The 18,919-nt window shown below is 37.2% G+C and overlaps 1 protein-coding gene across 9 annotated transcripts in view; it reads right to left on the reverse strand.

The window, feature by feature from the left end:
- Positions 1-18,919, reverse strand: part of NRP1 (neuropilin 1) — a 163,303-nt gene that overhangs the window by 92,299 nt on the left and 52,085 nt on the right. For all 9 annotated transcript variants that reach the window (XM_087893002.1, XM_087893007.1, XM_087893003.1 and 6 more), the window contains 2 exons: positions 8,815-8,996; positions 3,095-3,322 (listed from right to left, as the gene is read on the reverse strand). In XM_087893002.1, coding sequence (XP_087749128.1) covers positions 3,095-3,322; positions 8,815-8,996 — 410 coding nt within the window. The remainder of the gene's footprint in view (positions 1-3,094; positions 3,323-8,814; positions 8,997-18,919) is intronic.

An 18,919-nucleotide genomic window follows, 5' to 3' on the forward strand; every position in this document is an offset into this window, starting at 1 on the left:
AAATCATTTATATAAGTCTCTTACAGATATAAAACTATTCCGCAAGCTAATCATTGCTTATTGACTGCCTCAGACTGTGACATTTGCAATTATGACCGTGACGAAAAAGTAACTTTGCAACCAATGCAAAGTACATATTTACAACTTTTCATAGGTTGTCACCATCAATTAATATATATATTGTCCTGCGTAAAACTGTAAGCACAGTTGCAATTTGTGACCACTTCACTTAATGATTGAATTGTTGGACCTGATTGCAATTGCTAAAAGAGGACTACCTGTATATAATACATAGATTTATTTCATGCATACAACTTTTTACACGGAGAGAAAATTCAAAAAAGTGACTCTACAAATTGAAATGATACCACCAAGATAGCTAACAATGAAGTCTGCATACCATTATGACATCAGGAGTGTTGGAGACGATAATATTACAGGGCTGCCTTTTTTCTGACAATTTTGATCTACAGTTTTGATTCTGTGTTCTGTTGTCAGAGTTGGTGTCTTGAAGAATGCCAGTTAATAACCGAGATTGTCTTTCAATAGCCCCAAAAGAGAAATGAGGTAGCTTGTGATACGTGGAAATTATCCACTTGTTTTTCCACTCAAGAGCAATAGGAGAAGACTAGCATCTTAATCTGAATTAAATTTGGATGGAAAAGGAAGAGTTTTGATCTTTGGAAGAAATCCCAAGGAATTAATTATTCTAGAAATCTTATGAAGAATATTTAGAAGGGTTATTGCTCTTAATCCTCTAGTATGTGTGCAAACAAATTCTTTATCTCAATGAGACTATGAGGAAACTAAATTCTGGGTAAGCATTTTCTTGTTAAAAAGTTGGCTGTGTGTAGCAACATAAAGAGTCCTGCCAGATCAGGCTAAAAACCCATCTAATCCATCTTTCGGCTGACCAGACAGTTGTCAGTCTGATGTATTTAAGTACCTCAGAAGCATTGATCAGAAGACGGTATCTCTTTTTGACTTATTTCCCTGGAATTGCTGCTTAGAGTATGTTGTTGCCTGTGATTCAGGAGATAATCACATATTGTAGCCATCAATGCTAATATCCACTGATCTGCAATGAATTTCTCTAGTTCTCTTAAAGTCCTCTAAGACAGCTATGAGAAAAGCGTTTCACAATGAATTCCTCAATTTAATAATGTTTCATAGATTTTAATTGTATTCTTCCCTCACTTGGTTTTTATTATGGCCTCCTAAAAGTAATCCCAATCCATAGTGGTAAGGAAAAACAGAAAGAACAATGGATTGTGTGAACAATATATTGGCAACAACTTGCAATTAATACCGTATTTTTCAGAGTATAAGACGCACCAGAGTATAAGACACACCTTAGTTTTTGGAGAGGAAAATAAGAAAAAAGCTGAATATCATACAGAATATTCTGTGGATAGGCCTCCCGGAATACCCCCATCAACTGTTCCCAGAGGTGAATTTTAGCAACAAGTTCCTTGATTGTGAGCTCCGTGTCTTGCTTTTTTTTGCTTTTTTTTTCTGCCTCTAAAACTTCTGAAACTGTTTCAGAAAAAATTTTTTTTCTTGCCTCTGAAAGCCTCCGAAACAGAGCTTCAGAATAAAAGCCTCTGAAGCTCTGTTTCGGGGCTTCTTTTCTGAAGTTTCGTTTCTGATGCTTTTTTCAGCCTCTGAAATCTCTGTTTGAGAAGCTGGGCGGGGCTACATTTGGAGTACAAGATGCACCCAGATTTTCACCCTCTTTTTTTGGGAAAAAAGGTGCGTCTTATAGTCTGAAAAATATGGTAGCTTGTGATGTGGCAAGTATGAGGGGGAACAAGGAAAGTGAAAACATAGCGCCTAGAATCATACAGAATATTCTGGAAACCCAGGCCAGGGACAGGAGGAGTAATGGATTTTTCATTCCCTCCCCCCCCCCTCTCTCTGTATGTGTGTATGTTTGTACTTGAATGCCCAAGAGTGTATAGGCCATGCAGTGTAAGGCCACTGCATGGATTTATGCAGTGGCCTTGAGTTATCTATGACATTATGGATGATTATAATAATTGTATATAATATTGTTTCATATATTTTATACTGCTTTCTATATAAAAACATCTCTAAACAGCTTACAAATATAACAGCTATAATAGAAATAATATGAAAAATCATATACAACAAAACAGGAGGGAGGAATAAGTAAACAAAAACAGAAACTAAAACCATTCATCCAGGCTTCATACAAGAAATACAAAAGAAATTTAAAATATTTAGTATTAAATGCCTCACAAGCTTCAGGAAAGACTACTTCAGAAAGTTCAGGGATACCACAGGATCAACCATACCCATATACAATTGGCACTGGATGGTTTTTGGCACATGGAAAAAACCCTCCCCATCAGTTTCAGGGATGGACTGGGCCTGCAAAAGACCAGTCCCAAATTCCCAGGGTCCTTTTATGCCAAAACCAAAAGCCTGATCTTGACTCATCAGCCAATTGGCAGCTAACATGATTGCTTCAAAAGATTGTAATATCTGCCACAATTTGCAACAACTTCAATTTCTGAGAGTAAAACTAACTCCCTATAGAACACTTCCCAGTAGTCTAAACTTAACCAATAGCAGTAGAATAACACCATATATCATCTCTCCATTAGTGCTAACAACATGTAAAATTTATCTCTTTAGCCCACATCAGCAAGAATTTGATGTAAGATTACTGTTACAGCAGAACTCGATGTTAGCGGATCAAATTCTGTACCACTTTATAATATATAATTGAATTAACGTTGAATCTTTATACCATTATTTTTTGAAAATTCTTATAATCTTTTATCATGACCATATTCAGCATAGGGTGCTGAATGTCAGTTTAACGACATTAAAATACAAGCAGAATTGCATTTCATTTGATGGACAGCATAGGAAACTCAATACATTTCTGCCTGACTTCTTTGTCCTCGATAAAGCCTAATGCCTTGAAATCTGAAATGGACACATTTCAAGGTTAATATTAAAATACTCTTTATCTCCTAATTTTAACTATAATGGTGATTAAACCAACTCTTGTTGACCATGGCATCAATAACATCATGGCAGCTATCGGGTATGGGAGTCTTACCTTCCGGGAAACCCTCCCAGACTTCCAAACGATCATAACGGCAGAATGCGCCTCCTGGAGGATTTGTATCTGGTTCCAGTTCAAAGCTTTCAAATTCCAGGATAATCTCTGACATCTTTGGTGCAAAGATAATGTAAGTACATTCAAGGCTGTTGGGATATTTTTCAGGGAATCCTGGTGATTTGATCATACCAGTCATAGATGTAAAGTTTCTGGAGCATTCTGGTCCTGCATCAACAAAAGAGACAATAACATATATCCCCTTTTGTAAGAATCTTACCATTAGCAAGAAAACAAATTATACCACTTCTCTTTTTTTAAAAAAGCAACATGGCTTTTTGCCCCACGTTAATCCGTATATTAGCTAACTTGTTCCTAATACTGATCATTGCAATTCCCGTTTATTACATGAAGCCCATTTTTCTACCAGACCAAGCTGAAAAAGTAAAGTTGGGCCAGTTCTCAAATAGAGGGAAAAATTATGACAATGTCATATGGGAACAATGAAAGTGTAAACTGCAGAAATATTGTCAGCCCAGGGGAAATAATTATAGTTCCTTTAAACTTAAATCTTTAAATCTTCAGGTTGACAGCCCTTTATTGGTAAAACAGAATGTTTGCAAGAAGAGGGAGTGTGGTGTTTGGTCGATGGAACAATGGTTTCATATTCCTAGAGTAGTGGCTCAGTAAGTCTGCCAGATGTGACCTATGCCTTCTTGACAAACTAGATGTGAAAGGTAATTCGTACTTGTATCAAGGGTGACTGACTCATTCTGAGCAGTGTTGACACAGGTGCACCAGTAAAGTGATGCTGTTAGTGAAGGTATGATAAATTGTTTGATTACTAGCATTGTTGATCAAATCTAACTAACTTCAGTATTGTGCAAAGCAATTCTATTATAGCGCTACAAACTTCCCACATGAATGGGCAATGTCCACTGCCTCTGTGACTTCTAATTTCTTTGCAGAAGTAACTTTTTCTGATGCAATCACAACAGATGAGGAAAACAACTATCCTATGCACTGTTTGATTCACATACTGCAACATTGATGCAAACATGCATACAGGAAGATGCTGTTCCTATAAGAGGCAGCAAGTAGATTTGAAAAAACACTTCCCCATATGGGAATGAATGAGAGTCTGTTTCCAAGTTTCATGCTATCAGGATAACTTCCTGCTATGTTGCAAATTCCTTCCTTCCTTCCTTCCTTCCTTCCTTCCTTCCTTCCTTCCTTCCTTCCTTCCTTCCTTCCTTCCTTCCTTCCTTCCTTCCTTCCTTCCTCCCTCCCTCCCTCCCTCCCTCCCTCCCTCCCTCATCTCACTCACTCTCATTTTTATAGCCATGCAATTGAACAAGAGGTGGAAAAATACTTTCCACAGCAAGGACAATAACTACAATGCATTAAAGTCAACTAAAACATAAAATGGCAACTGGGCCAAAATATATTGCAACTCATTCAATTTTGGACTCCACTCAACCTAACTCAAAGGCCTAAGAGAAAAGCCAGGTCTTGACCACCTTTCTAAAGGTTTGCAAGTATGGGATCAACTATATATTTGGAACAAATTGTTCCAAATGTAGGGTCACATTGAATTCCACAAATATATTAGAAAATTAATCTTTCCTTTCTCAGCTGCAGCCTTCAGAAAATTTCTTTTATGTTATCTGATTTTCATTCATACACCAAGGTAGCTTCAAAATAAGATCAATCTATTGTCCCATAACAATATAGACTGGGATGATGGATATTGCAGCCTAATATATCTGGCCTCCACCAAGTTTAGAAATACTGTTTTATAGTTCTATAGTTTAAAATGTCCCCAATCCTTCTACATTTTCAGGTAAAGAATTTTCCACTATGATAAGAGATATTAAGGCCTGTGTTTCACCACAGATGTTCTGTACTGTATATCTACACATAGGATTTCCTTGTTGACAAAGTTATAGTCTTTCTCTCTCTCTCACTCTTTCCCTCCCTCTCCCTCTCCTTCTCTCTTTCTCTGGAATGCAACTTCCTTCCTTCCTTCCTTCCTTCCTTCCTTCCTTCCTTCCTTCCTTCCTTCCTCCCTCCCTCCCTCCCTTCCCTTCCCTTCCTTCCCTTCCTCCCTCCCTCCAACAATTAAATTTTGATGAAGGCTAATCTAAGAAAATGGCCATATTTATCTATTCATTGATAAAGCTAGTGACAACTCTAGTCTGTTGCATATGTTTATAAATAAACTCACAATATGCAATGGTGTAAAATAATTCAGAACATGCGGCCTCCTGCCTGCTCGGTATCACGTCAATCCAAAGTTAGCAAACAAGACAAAAGAATTAGTTCATATTTGTTTCAATTTTTGCTTAGTCTCAGAGATTCATCAAATATTTGTTTTCAATATATTTTGCCCTATTTTTGTTAGCTTAGTAAAGGAAAACAAAACTGGATCAAATCTGATTACAGCTATCTTCATGGACACATCGATATTTTGACAACAATATATTTATACTTTTCCTCTACTTTTCTTAGTTGTTTTTTTGCCCTCAATTCCTTTTATAGCCAGACAGGGTAAAATTATGAGGGGTCGTTGGTAATCTCTAAATTTGCTTGTTTTCTTACAGATGTTTCATTACCTAAATTAGGTAACATCATCAGTGCTAGTCCTGATGATATTACCTAGTTTGAGTAGGAAACATCTGCAAGAAAACAAGCAAGCTCAGAGAGCTTCTACTCAACTACTTTACCTGTGCAACATGTGAAATTTATGCTGCAGTTGGGGATTATAGAATTTTATAGAAAATTCTTAGATGGAGAGACATTTAGAACCACAAAAGCACTATAAATTAAAGATATCATTTTTAAAAACAGCAATGAATTCTAAAAAGCTGTTAAAACCATATGACATCTTATAGCTTAATTTGTGCTATAATGTCCAATTCACAGGACAAAATGAACAGGTAAACAACATAGAGATGAAACAGATAATGATAGGATTTTGTAGCTTTGCCACCCAAGCTGTGTAAGATAATTTTCTATTCTCATTTATCTATCTCATTGTCCTGTAATGCACAGAGGCATATTCACACTGTACCCACTTTTGTTGCAATTTAATATTAAAATATTAGATAGAGATTTCAGTTTATTTTATTTTTTAGATTTTTTTTTGATCCCACTTTTACAAGTAGTCCTCAAGTATAACTGACCCTCGGATTATGATTGTAAATTATTGTGGTTGTAAATTGATGCATCATGTGATCACACCCAATTTTTTGGCATCTGTGGTCATTAAGCAAATCAATTTTCCCCAGTGAGCATTTTTTGCTGGAAACTGGAAGTAAATTTGAGAAACTGTCAAAAAGCATCTCATATTGCAGTCACATGCCCACAGCATATCACAAATGGCTGTAAAGGTTGCCAAATGACCAAATTACAATTATAAGTGTGTATGTGTGTGTCTGTGCATGCACGTGCAATTGCAGTTGTCATAACTTTACAAATGGGTCTTTTGGGGATCCACTGTAATTTTGGTCATTAAGTAACTACTTTGTAAGCTAAGGACTATCTGTATTATTTTTATAAATAATTCAAGGTGACAAACATATCAAATACTCCTTCCTTCTGCTATTTTCCCCACAAGAATAACCCTGTGAGATGAATTGGGCTGAGAGAGAGTGACTGCCCTGAAGTCACACAGCTAGCTTTGGATCTAAAGTGGGATTAGAACTGCTGATATTTAACCTTGTGCTTTAACTACTATATCAAACTTAATCACTAAACCAGTGGTGGGATTCAACCGGTTCACACCACTTCAACTGAACCAGTTGTTAAATTGCTGGCTAGCCCCACCCCTCCCCTTCCAGAAGTCCCCACGTGCCCCATTTGGGCTCCCAGGTAAGTGTAGGGAGGTCTACTAGGCCCAAAATGGGGTGGGGTGGGTGTGGTCTGTCCTCCCTCTACCCGTGGCCCATTTTTGCTCCCAGGAAGGTGCATGAGGCCAAGTGCTGTCTGTCACAACTCCTGGCCAAGCCCACTGTGGCCACACCCACCCAGCCAGTCATTAGGGTGGAGAACTGGTTATAAAATTATTTGAATCCCACCAGTGCACTAAACCAAAATGGTTTTACAGCAACTGTAATTTTCAGACCACACATGTGTATGGGAACTTCTTCATTCCTGAACCTAGAAATAGCATTTCCATTTTGACATACTATGGCATAAACCTGAATTAATATTACTTTGGGGGCAATAACTTTAAATATTCTGACTTTTGAGTGTGCAAGTTCTCATTTATAATGTTGCCTTAATGTACCTAATGTCTTTCTGAAGGAGATTTAAGATATCATACAAGGAAATCAATAAACTGTTGAGTGTCACTGAGATATCAAGGAAAAAAAAAATGTACTGAAAATGTTCACTTTCTGCAAATTCTCTGGTTTCAGAGATCTTTCATTAGATCTTTAGGCCTTAAAAGATCATTGTTTAATTGGTACTGATAATCCAACTTGTAAGGTATCTAAATGTTTTGTCCTGAAAACAAAATATTTCTATAAAAATTAACATCTTGGAATAGGGTGGAATGTTGTCTTACTTTATTCATTATCTAGCTTTGTTCAGAGCATGTTCCTGGATGCCAGAAAAATGAAATATTTCTTCATTCTACATCCAGGCAAACATAAGGCTTATTCCAAAAGTGACTGTGATCCTTACTCACAAAATTACTTCAAAAAGAATTTGACCATGGAACAGAAGCCATTTGCCAGTCTTTGTCAGAGCAGAAAAACTTTCACATTCCATTCATGTGGTATTTTGTTTACAAAAATGCTTGCATTCATCTGTCTTCGTTGAAACAAATCAGGTGGTGTTTGAAGTCTATGTTGATTATTGCCCTCTTTCTAGAACTTTCTAGCAGCAAATGTTTAAAAAGTATTCTGATGTTCTACATACCATCCATTCTCAATCCACAATGGACACAGTGAGTTCCCATATTGGGAAAATATTTGTAATATTATAAAAAAAGACATGAAACAAAACCAATATATTAAAGGCAAAGAAAAAGATGCATCAATTAAGCAGGACTTTCAAATGAAGCTAATTATTTAATTCTGCCCTTTTGCATTCAACAAATATTTAACTAAACAGTTAATTGTAAAAAAAGGTTGGGAAATCACAACATTAGTAAAATCAGCAATAAAATTAGAAATATACTTCTTTCTCTTTCTCTTATGTTACCAGGTTCAGAGGTTTGTATTTTTTATTACCGTTTTGACATGCAGTAACTATTTTTAAATGAAAAAGCTTATTAATTTATATTAGAGATATGTATAGAACATCAAATTTGTTGATCTACTTATTTAAAATTCAAAAGTTGCTAAATCGATGTTCACCCGTGAAGGTTCAAATTAGTAACAAAACTTTGTGAACATATTACAGGCAATAGTAGGTTATATTCATCACGATCGTAGCTTTCCAGAGTAATAGCAAATAATAGCATAATTTGCTATTATGAGAACAGAATGCAAAAAAGAATTATATTTGTATCAGAACAGACCAAAAGTTAGTGACTTGATTCACTGACTTCCACAGTCCTATGAAAGCAATGTTCTAGAAACTAAGTTGACATTAAATTTCGTTTTAATTCCCCTCTCTCCAAGTAATAGTGACCTTCAAACTGAACAATCCCACTGTCAATATTTCATATTAAAAACAATTAGCATGACAAGATTAAGCAGTTTGCTCACCTCTTTTAAAAATTTCATAGCGAATGGAGAAGCCTGCTCCATGAGTTTCATAATCAGAGACAAACTTGATTAAGAGGTATGGTCCTGTAGATATCACAGGTGGGGGAGCAATTTTGCCACAAAACTTTCCCCACACTCGCCCATTTGCACTGTCTCCATCAATCACTTCAACATAATCGTACCTGGTAGATAAATTGAAGAAGAAAAAAAACTTTTAACTTCCAGGGAAGAAAAAAAAGGAAAACTAATTAATTTAAGAACTACAACCATACAGCACAGATAATGAAGAATAATGCTAGCCTGTTTGAAAGCTGTATTATCCTAAAAGATGTGCGCAAAATGAAAAAAAAATTAAAATGGACTACATCATGTCGGTAGACATCATCTGGCGAGATGGAACTATTAGGAAGAATAGCACCATTATGGTTACAGACAATATCAGCTAAAGTAACCAATTAACAAGAAAAAGGAAAACTCGTGAGCACAATTCTGTATTATTAAATTGCATTCCTTTGTCTATCGTGGCATTGTTATCAATACATAATACACTAAATTCTTTTCAAATGGTGGTGGTCTTGCCTGAATTCTAAAACATCATTTTGGCTTTAATACAAGTACAATACTTGTATTCTGATATGCAATCCTGCAAGTGTATAGTACACAGAATAATAAATGAAGTTTCACATATTATGCTACCTTTATTGCTTTGCTACTTTCTTAATTGTACACATCTGTGTATTTTTAAACATCATATTACTTAAAATGACTATGATAATATAAAAATGGATTTTGCATAAGGATTGAAAAGCTCCGTAGAATGGTTTGATTCTGTCTCCTACACACAAACAAGACACATGTATAAAATAATAAAAAAAGAAACATGCAACAATGAAAATGAAACTCTGCTTCAGCTGCATGAGTATATTAAACAATCCATTTTATCAATCTCAAAAGATTGTAAAATAACAGAAACATATAAAACAGCAAAAAAATGTGGACTTGCTCCTTGCCAAGTCAACTTGCAGACCAATTAGATTGAAACTGTCCATTCAGGTTTAAGTTAGTTCCCAAAGTTGAAATTAAAAGATTATTTTTCACAATTATTTAATAATTTCATAATAGCAGATTATAAGTGAGAATTTATGTTACTAAAGATTAAAGACCCCAGTTATTAACCAAAATTCACATAAACACAAAAATGAAAAAATGGTTACCAAATTTCTGAAACGTTAATTGGATGCAAAACCATAAAGAATACCAAGAGGTAGTGGCATTTATCCTGGCTGTTCTTTAAAGGCTAAATCAGTCAGTCCTCATAAATCTTTGTATGGAATATTGCCAGGAAGACCCAGAAATGGAGACTATAGATTGAACAACCTTAGAAAATAGAACATTAATGTCCTGGACCAAAAAGACAAAAGTAAAGCAACACACTTCTGCATTGATGACAACAAACCTCACAGAGATGTCCATGAAGACATCAGGAGTTAAATCTAGTATTTCTCAACCTTAGAAATGTTAAGATGTGTAGACTTGAACTCCCAGAATTCCTTAGCTAGCATGTTAGGGTTGCTAAAGCTGAGAAACACTGATCCAAACAGTTATATCTTAAAAAACTCTGCTGTACTGTGGAATGTGAATTAATCCCTTTTTCTGCTATTGTAATAATCCTCAGAATCACCAGGTTTAACATGATGCCCTAGGCCAGGGGTTTCAAACTCAAGGTCCAGGAGCTGGATCTGGCCCCGATCCAGTGAAGGTCAAGGCCGCGGTGCTTCTCCCAGCGAAAACGGAGCTCACAAGCTCCATTTTCTTTGGCAGAGGGTTGGAGGAGGCTGTGCCAACCAAAAATGGAGCTCGCAAGGAGTATGTGTGCCCCCCTGAACTCTGTTTTCTCTGGCAGAAGGGTTGCAGGAGGCTGTCATAGCCAAAAACAGAGCTTGGGAGCCCATTTTCGCTGGCAGAGAGCTTTGGCCACCACAGGTGTCCCCCAACACAAGTGATGTCATGCTGGCCACATCCACCCTGGCCTCCCAAGGTCAAATACAAACCTAATACCTCCCTCAATGAAATCGAGTTTGACACCCCTGCCCTGATACAGATGGATGATGAAAAAAATGCATCTGACAATGCAGTTCGGAGCTGAGAAAAATAAGATCTTACACTTAGGCAAGAAAAACCAAATGCACATGTATAGAAAAATCAAATGCACATGGTGCCTTCTCACAATTGTAATTGTGAGAAGGATTTGGTTGTCCTGGTGGACAAACATTTAAGTAAGAGGCAGCAGTGTGGTGCAGCTGCCACAAAGGCCATTGCAGTCCTAGACTGCATCACCAGAGTGATAGTATTGATCATGTGAAATGATAGTAATGCTTTCTACTTCATTGCAAAATTGGAATACTGCATCCACTTTTGGTCACCATGATATAGAAAAGATGTTAAGATGCCAAAAAGAGCACAGAGAAGAACAACAAAAATGATAAGGGGTCTGAAAACTAAAACATATAATGAACATTTGCAGGAACTATGTATGTCTAGTCTAACAAAGAGAAGGACTAGATATAAAATGATAGAAGTTTTCCAATATTTAAGAGGTAGCCACAAAATAGGAGGTTGACCTATTCTCCAAAACACTTGATGGCAGACTAAGGAGCAGAATTAAGGATAAATTTTCTGACAGTAAGAATAATCTATTAGTGGAACAGCTTGCTTCCAGAACTTGTATGTGCTCCATAGTTTTTAAGAGATTGGACAACTATCTGCCTGAAATGATATAGGGCCATGATGGTGAACCTATAGCACACGTGCCACAGGTAGCACATGGAGCCAACTCTGTGGGCACCTGAGCTGACGCCCACGTCAGCTCCACTCTGCATGTCTGTGTGTCTCCCGCTGGCCAGCTGATTTTCGGGTCTCTGCCGGGAGACACGTGCACGTGTGCATGCCTGGGGATTGGAGGGGGGAGTTGTGCATGCATGCATGGGGGTGGGGGGGTCATGCATGCATGCATGGAGGGTGGGGGAATTCGGGGACCCCCCATGCCCTATTTTTGGTTCCAGGATGCTTCAGGTAGGCCTGCTAGCACAAAAACGGGGGTTGTGTGTGCATACGTGGGGGAGTGCAGGGAGGGTCACGTGTGCATTCACGGGGGCGGTATTATGGGTGTCAGCCTGCAGGGGGGCATTGCATTATGGGTGTCAGCATGCAAGTGCACTTTTGGCACCCAAGGAAAAAAAGGTTCGCCATCACTGGTATATGGGCTTCTGCTCAAGCAGGTGGTTGAAAACCTCCAAGATCCCTTCCAATCTTGTTATTCTATCTTTTATGTTCAATGATTATAGAAAAATGTGGCTTTTAAAAACCTTTATTTATTTAAAGCATTTTTATAGCCTCCCATTTTATATCGAACTCTGGCCGACTCCCCAGCTATTGAAATTCAGATCTTATTAAAACTTAATTTGGAGATACTTTCCCAACATTACTCATTGAGTGTTTGATTGATTATGTGCTGTCATGTCAGCACTGACTTTTAGTAACTACAGAGTTTTTCTCTAGGCTAATCTATCCATAATTTGGTCCTTGAGATCTTCCAATCATGTAACACTTGCCACTGTAATTGACTCCATCCACTTTAAGGCATCTCGTTTCTTCTCGTTTCCCCAGTATTACAAATTTCTCAAGGTTGTTTAGAAGATGCCTAAAATATCATAATTTGACTCTGGTTATTTGTGTCCTGAGTGAGAATGGGTTTGATTTGTTCTATGATCTATTTCAGTGTTCCTCAATTTCAGATACTTTAAGATATCAACTCCCAGAATTCTCCTCCCTGCATGCTGGCTGGGAAATTCTGTGAATTGAAGTCCACAAATCTTAAAGTCGCTGAGGCTGAGAAACACTCATTTTTAAAAGTTCTTTTTGGCTATGTATGGCATTTTTAGAATCTTCTCCAACACCGCAGTTCAAAACAGTCGATGTTCTTTCTATTATGCAATTTCAAAATCTAAATTCCATTGAAGTAGAACATCAGTAGCCTAAGTTTACCAACAGCACCAAATGTTTCTATTAGATAAATATGGGAATATATGAATTATATTTCTTCGCTGTCTTCTTTGTGTCTCTACTCTTCCTGTGCATTTTGTTCTCTTCTGTAACTTATTACTCCTTCTTGATTCAGTTCCTTTCACTCTCTTCTGTTGTCCTCTGCTCTCCCTTCTAAACTGTTTCATTCTTGTTTCTCTGTCTTCCAAAATTTTCTTCTTCAAAACATTTTCCCTTTGACCTTTTTTCCCCGCTCTTTCAGTCTTTATCTTGGATTAAAATATCCATCTTCATTCCACTTAGTTGTCAGGCGCTCTCTAGAAATGGGATCTATTTGGCCAGGAAGTATTTCTTTGTTGTTATGGCAACCATATGAGATGGGAAAAATCTCTCACCAGGTAGAACAGATGTTACAGAATTTACATCAAGTCATACTTCAAATCCTTTATGGGCTTTTACAGTTGCTTCCTTTTAAGAAGTGAATTAACCTCTTTCCGTTAGAGATAGTTGAATGTTTACATTTTCCACATTCAAGCTGTCCCATCTAGATAATTCAAGAATACTGGCATCCACCATTAAGTGGTCAAAACATAAATAATGGTCGGTATGTTATTGACATTGAAACTCTACCCCTTTGTAAGTCCTGGCAATATCAATGAGGTAGTAACATTTTTTCATGTTTTGGTACTATTCTTTTTCCCTTCCCAGTGTTGCTTCTAATTGGGAATCTTTAGGTCACTAATAGAATCCTGATACCAATTCAATGCAGCTATGGATTCTGGCTTTTCATAGTCATATCTACCAGGTCTGTGTTTCTGACTTTAGTATGACTTAAGCTCTTGTATTGATTAAATGGAATTTATTACGTGTGTTTAGCTCTAGTGGGTCATCACTGTTGCTATGAAATATTTCATCAGCATAATTAATCAGGCTGTAACTTATTTGGGTAAATTTTCTTTACATTTTCATGCAAACATAATTATATAAAGCTGCTTTCTAGATCAAAGTAGGCTTATATCAGGAAGAGACAATGGCTAATGGCATCTAAATGAATGTGTACCATGGTTAGAACTCTTAATTATAATTCTTTGGATAATACTACGATAAGGCTCATTTTCTACTGCATAATCCTTGCCCAACTTCTAACATAATGTAGGGGAGAACTCACCCCAAAAAATTCATTGCTGAAACCTGCAATTATCAAAATGAAATGAAAAACAATGACAACTAATTAGATCTGAGAATGATGGGGAAGAATCAAATCACCGTTCTATGCTAAGCATGTTTTCATATCTCTTGTTTATAGTCTTTTAAGAGATTTGTCCTTAATCACATTATTCATTTTCATAGATTGATCAGTGAACTGAACGTGTGTATGTCCATAACTTTGCATACAATTAAACCCACACACCTGTAGTCTTTAAAGCTGATTACATCAAGCCAAAATGTTTATGTTGATTTAATTAAAAATGAAGAGTCTGTATCTGCTTGTTAAGGAAAAAAAAATCATTCTTAGGAAACTGCATTTCAAGTATTGTTTTATGCTGTTGTTTCTAATGAGAAGCTAGAGGGTTTTTTTTTGTTACCCTAAGGAATTGTCTTTCAAATTAATGAAATGAATTTTTATTTGGACAATCCTATTTTATAGACTAGACTAGACTAGACTAGACTAGACTAGACTAGACTGGACTGGACTGGATTGGACTGGATTGGACTGGACTAGACTAGGGGTCCCCAACCTTTCAGACCTCAGGGACCACTAAATTAATAATTTTAAATCCAGTGGACCACTAATATGATCTGCCTAATGACCGGCCGGGTGGGCATGGCTAGGTGGTCATGTGACGGGGTGGGTGTGGCCAACTCGATATCATTCACATCAAGGGGCACCTCGCCGGCCTCTACTCACCCCTCCCTGCCTGCCTGGGCTCCTTAGGACCCCAACAGGAAGCAGTTGTTGGAGCTAAGCAGCCACCATGAGAAAGAGTTGGCAAAACAGCTGGCTCAGTTCAAATTGGATCTGACCTAGAAGGAGGCTCAGCAGAAGCACCTCACTGAGGACTAGGAGCATAGGCTTTCCAAGCAGAGGAAAGACCTGCAGGAGTGCAAGGCCAGGTACCGGCGCCTGGAGGCTCAGCGGGCTGAGATGGTCAGCCAATTCCAGGCCATAATGTAGCCCCACTGGAACAAGGCCCTCCAGCTCTTCTCCACCAGCAGTGTTTCCCTCCAGCCTTCGCCCAAAGCCCTGCACCAGGAGGCCGAAGCAGACTCCAAGTTGGATTTTCTGCCCCCCTCCAACCCACACAAGAAGACCCTGAAGTGGGAGACTCTCTGCAGCAACACAAATGTTCATTGCACATATCCAGCCCAGGGGCTGTAGTTTCAGGACCCCTGATTTAGTGCAATATAAAAAATGCAAATAAGTTTTCTGCGGACCACCAAAATTTTCTTGTGGACCACCAGTGGTCCACAGACCACCACTTGGTGACTGCTGGACTAGACTAGACTAGACTAGACTAGACTAGACTAGACTAGACTAGACTAGACTAGACTAGACTAGACAAGACTACAGTAGAATTCTTTATTAGCCAAGTGTGATTGGACACACAAGGAATTTGTCTTTAGTGCATATGCTCTCAGTGTACATAAAAGAAAAGATACACTCATCAAGAATCATAGGTACAACACTTAATGATAGTCATAGGGTACAAATAAGCAATAAAATCATACTAGGAAACAATATCAATATAAATGGTAAGAATACAAGCAACAAAATTACAGTCATGCAGTCATAATTGGGAGGAGATAGGAATGATGAGAAGACTAATAATAATAGCAGACTTAGTGAATAGTTTGATAGCGTTGATGGAATTATTTGTTTAACAGAGTGATGGCATTCGGAAAAAAACTATTCTTGTGTCTAGTTGTTCAGGTGTGCAATGCTCTATAGCGTCATTTTGAGGAGTTGAAACAATTTATGTCCAGAATGCAAGAAGTCTGTAAATATTTTCATAGCACTCTTTTTGACTTGTGCAGTATACAGGTCCTCAAGGGAAGGCAGGTTGGTAGTAATTATTTTTTCTGCAGTTCTAATTATTCTCTGAAGTCTGTGTCTGTCTTGTTGGGTTGCAGAACCAAACCAGACAGTTATAGAGGTGCAGATGACAGACTCAATAATTCCTCTGTAGAACAGAGCTCCTTGGGTAGTTTGAGCTTCCTGAGTTGGCACAGAAAGAACATTCTTTGTTGTGCTTTTTTGATGATGTTTTTGATGTTAGGTGTCCATTTTAAGTCTTGAGATATGATAGAGCCTAGAAATTTGAAGGTCTCTACTGTTGATACTGTGTTGTCTATACTGTAAGAGGTGGTAGTATGTGTGGGTTTCTCCTACAGTCTACCAACATTTCTACACTTTTGAGTGTGTTCAGTTCCAGATTGTTCCGCTCGCACCATGAGGCTAGTTGTTCAACCTCCCGTCTGTATGCAGATTCATCGTTGTCTCAAATGAGAGCAATCACTGTTGTATCATCTGCAAGCTTCAGTAGTTTAACAGATGGATCGTTTGAGATTCAGTTTGAGGTATCTTATTATACCTGAAATTAATGTTATATTAATTTGTTCTGGCCATTTCATCTATTGTTATATATGTGAAAAAGCTCCCAATTACATTAATGGATAAGGAATTTTTTTTTTAAAAAAATGAGAATAATTTAAATTGTATTTGATAATTTTGAAGTGAACAATAGGGGAAAAAAGATATGATGATCACTGCCACCCTTAACAATTAAGTTCCTAACTGTCTGGGGTCCATTACTTATGTTTACAGGAGACCTGAGAGAGCACTATGAAGATGATATCACTAGTTAAAGTGGACAGTTAAAGGCTCTCTAAATTAAAAATGACATTACCTCACCAGTTAAATTTGTATGCCAGCTTTAGTATATATCAAATTGAAAATAAAGCTGACACTGATGGCACTGTAAGCATTAACATATGTGAAACATTGTGCTAACAGCATTTCGTCTTCCACACTGATGTTTTAGTCGCCATTGATCAGCTTTGTGTACAAGCTTTTTTTTTTTTTCAAAGACAAAGGAACAAAAAGAAGAAATGCTCTCTTGAAGACAGCTTTGCCGATGTTTCATGTGATTAAGCTGGCTTACAAAAGAGATTACAAAAATGGCTTGATGCTACAGTTGCCCTTCTGTCTTGAAAAATACTGTGAATGGAAATTGTTTTGCTCATCCCATGCCTTAGATTATAGGTGCTGCAAGTTTACTGATAAGAAGAACAGTATTTCTATGGATGCAAATAAATCTGAGGGTTTTATCTCTTCTTTTATTGCTCATAAATGCCAAATGATTACAGGAAGGTTCTATCCAAATTGTGAAATATCTATTGAAAAGTTAAATAAAAGAAACAAGTTTCTAAAGGTAGCCAATCAGCTGCTTGAAACGAAAACTATCTGAGATTATAATGCTACTCTAATCTGATGGATTAGGAATAATTCAGAATGAATTTTCAAATTAAAAATTGTAAGATAGGTTCAACTCCTGAAAGATATATAAACAAATGCTCATAACTCAAAGAGTACATCTAGCTTTTCTGTTCTGCTCCCCTTTTGCTTCTCTCAATTCTGTCAAGCATAATAATTCCCCCCCACCCCCAGTTATAGCTATCCATAAATAACTTACTTGGTGACAAAATCGTAATGAAATTAACTCAGCACACTCCTAACTCACATTTTCAGAAATATTTCTATGAAGTAGTAGATGAGCTAGTATTTAAAACAATCATTACCTGAAGATTACCATATTATGAATAGATTTGGGAGAAGGGGAAATAGCAACAGGATTTAAGACTTTTGTACACCACTTCATAATGCCTTACAGCACTTTCTAGGCAGTTTATAGAGTCAGCATAATGGCCCCAACAATCTAGGTGCTCATTTCACCGACCAGGTCGGTGGAAGGCTGAGTCATCCTTGAGGTGGTGAGGATTGAACCTTTGGCAGTCGGCAGAATTAGCCTGCAGTACTGCATTCTAACCACTGTGCCACCATGGCTCCAATGTATAACCCAATATATAAAATACATATAAAAGGTCACAAATTTCCCAATACTTCTAGTTAAAAAGAATATAAGGTGACATAAAATACCCTGTTACTGAATATTTAAAAGCTGCTACACTACAGTATACAGCAGTACATTACACTACACTATAATAATGATATACAATATTCTGGCCTGCAAGTAGAAAATTCTCTTCATCTTTTCTATCAATTATAATTCAAATAGACCAAAAAAATAGACATTCTTTTAAATGGGATTTTTTTTTCTTGACTAGAACATAGTGTAATTGTTAATTGCAAGATGGTGAAAGAATGTAAGAAACTCTTGTCATACAATTATTTTTCCATTAGCCTACGGCATCCCGGGATCCCCATGTTTCAACCTGAAATGATTTTTTTTCCCCCAGGAGTGGCGTTACTATCATTAATTGCATTGAGAAATTTTGGGAAAGTTTCTCTTATCTCTGGATAAAATAGAAACCTGAAAATAAAAATATCGATTTTAAGAATCAGTATCCAATAAGAAGTATGGAGAGGCATTTTTTTAAAATGCAGGTTCTAGCAACAAGCCAGAAATATTGGTTTAGGAACAGGAACAGAGCTTAGAGCAGTCTTGATCAATTTAGAATCAGATTGGTTAGAATTATAATTCCCAGAATTCTCTAGCTAGCATGACTTCCATAATTTTGGGAGAATGATAGGAGTTGCAGTTCTAATTACTTAGAGGACCCTGGCCTGGGATGGACCATTTGAGTGGAAACAATTCAGCCTTTGGTACTTTACAAAGATCTCAGGAGTTGTGTTGTCAATGTCTACAGCTTCAATACCAGCATGGCTCCATTTTAACTGATAGGTACTATGTGAGTTGTTGTCTCTGAAAATATTAAACTGTTGGTCATTTGGAGGCCAAGTGGAGAACAGTTGAAGAAAGATATATTTGATTAATGTGCTGTCAAATTCCTGGGAGCAATAACACTAACATTCTTCATCTTA

Source organism: Pantherophis guttatus, chromosome 4 (assembly GCF_059756535.1).
Source record: "Pantherophis guttatus breed Tessera chromosome 4, ASM5975653v1, whole genome shotgun sequence".
Lineage (NCBI taxonomy): Eukaryota > Metazoa > Chordata > Lepidosauria > Squamata > Colubridae > Pantherophis > Pantherophis guttatus.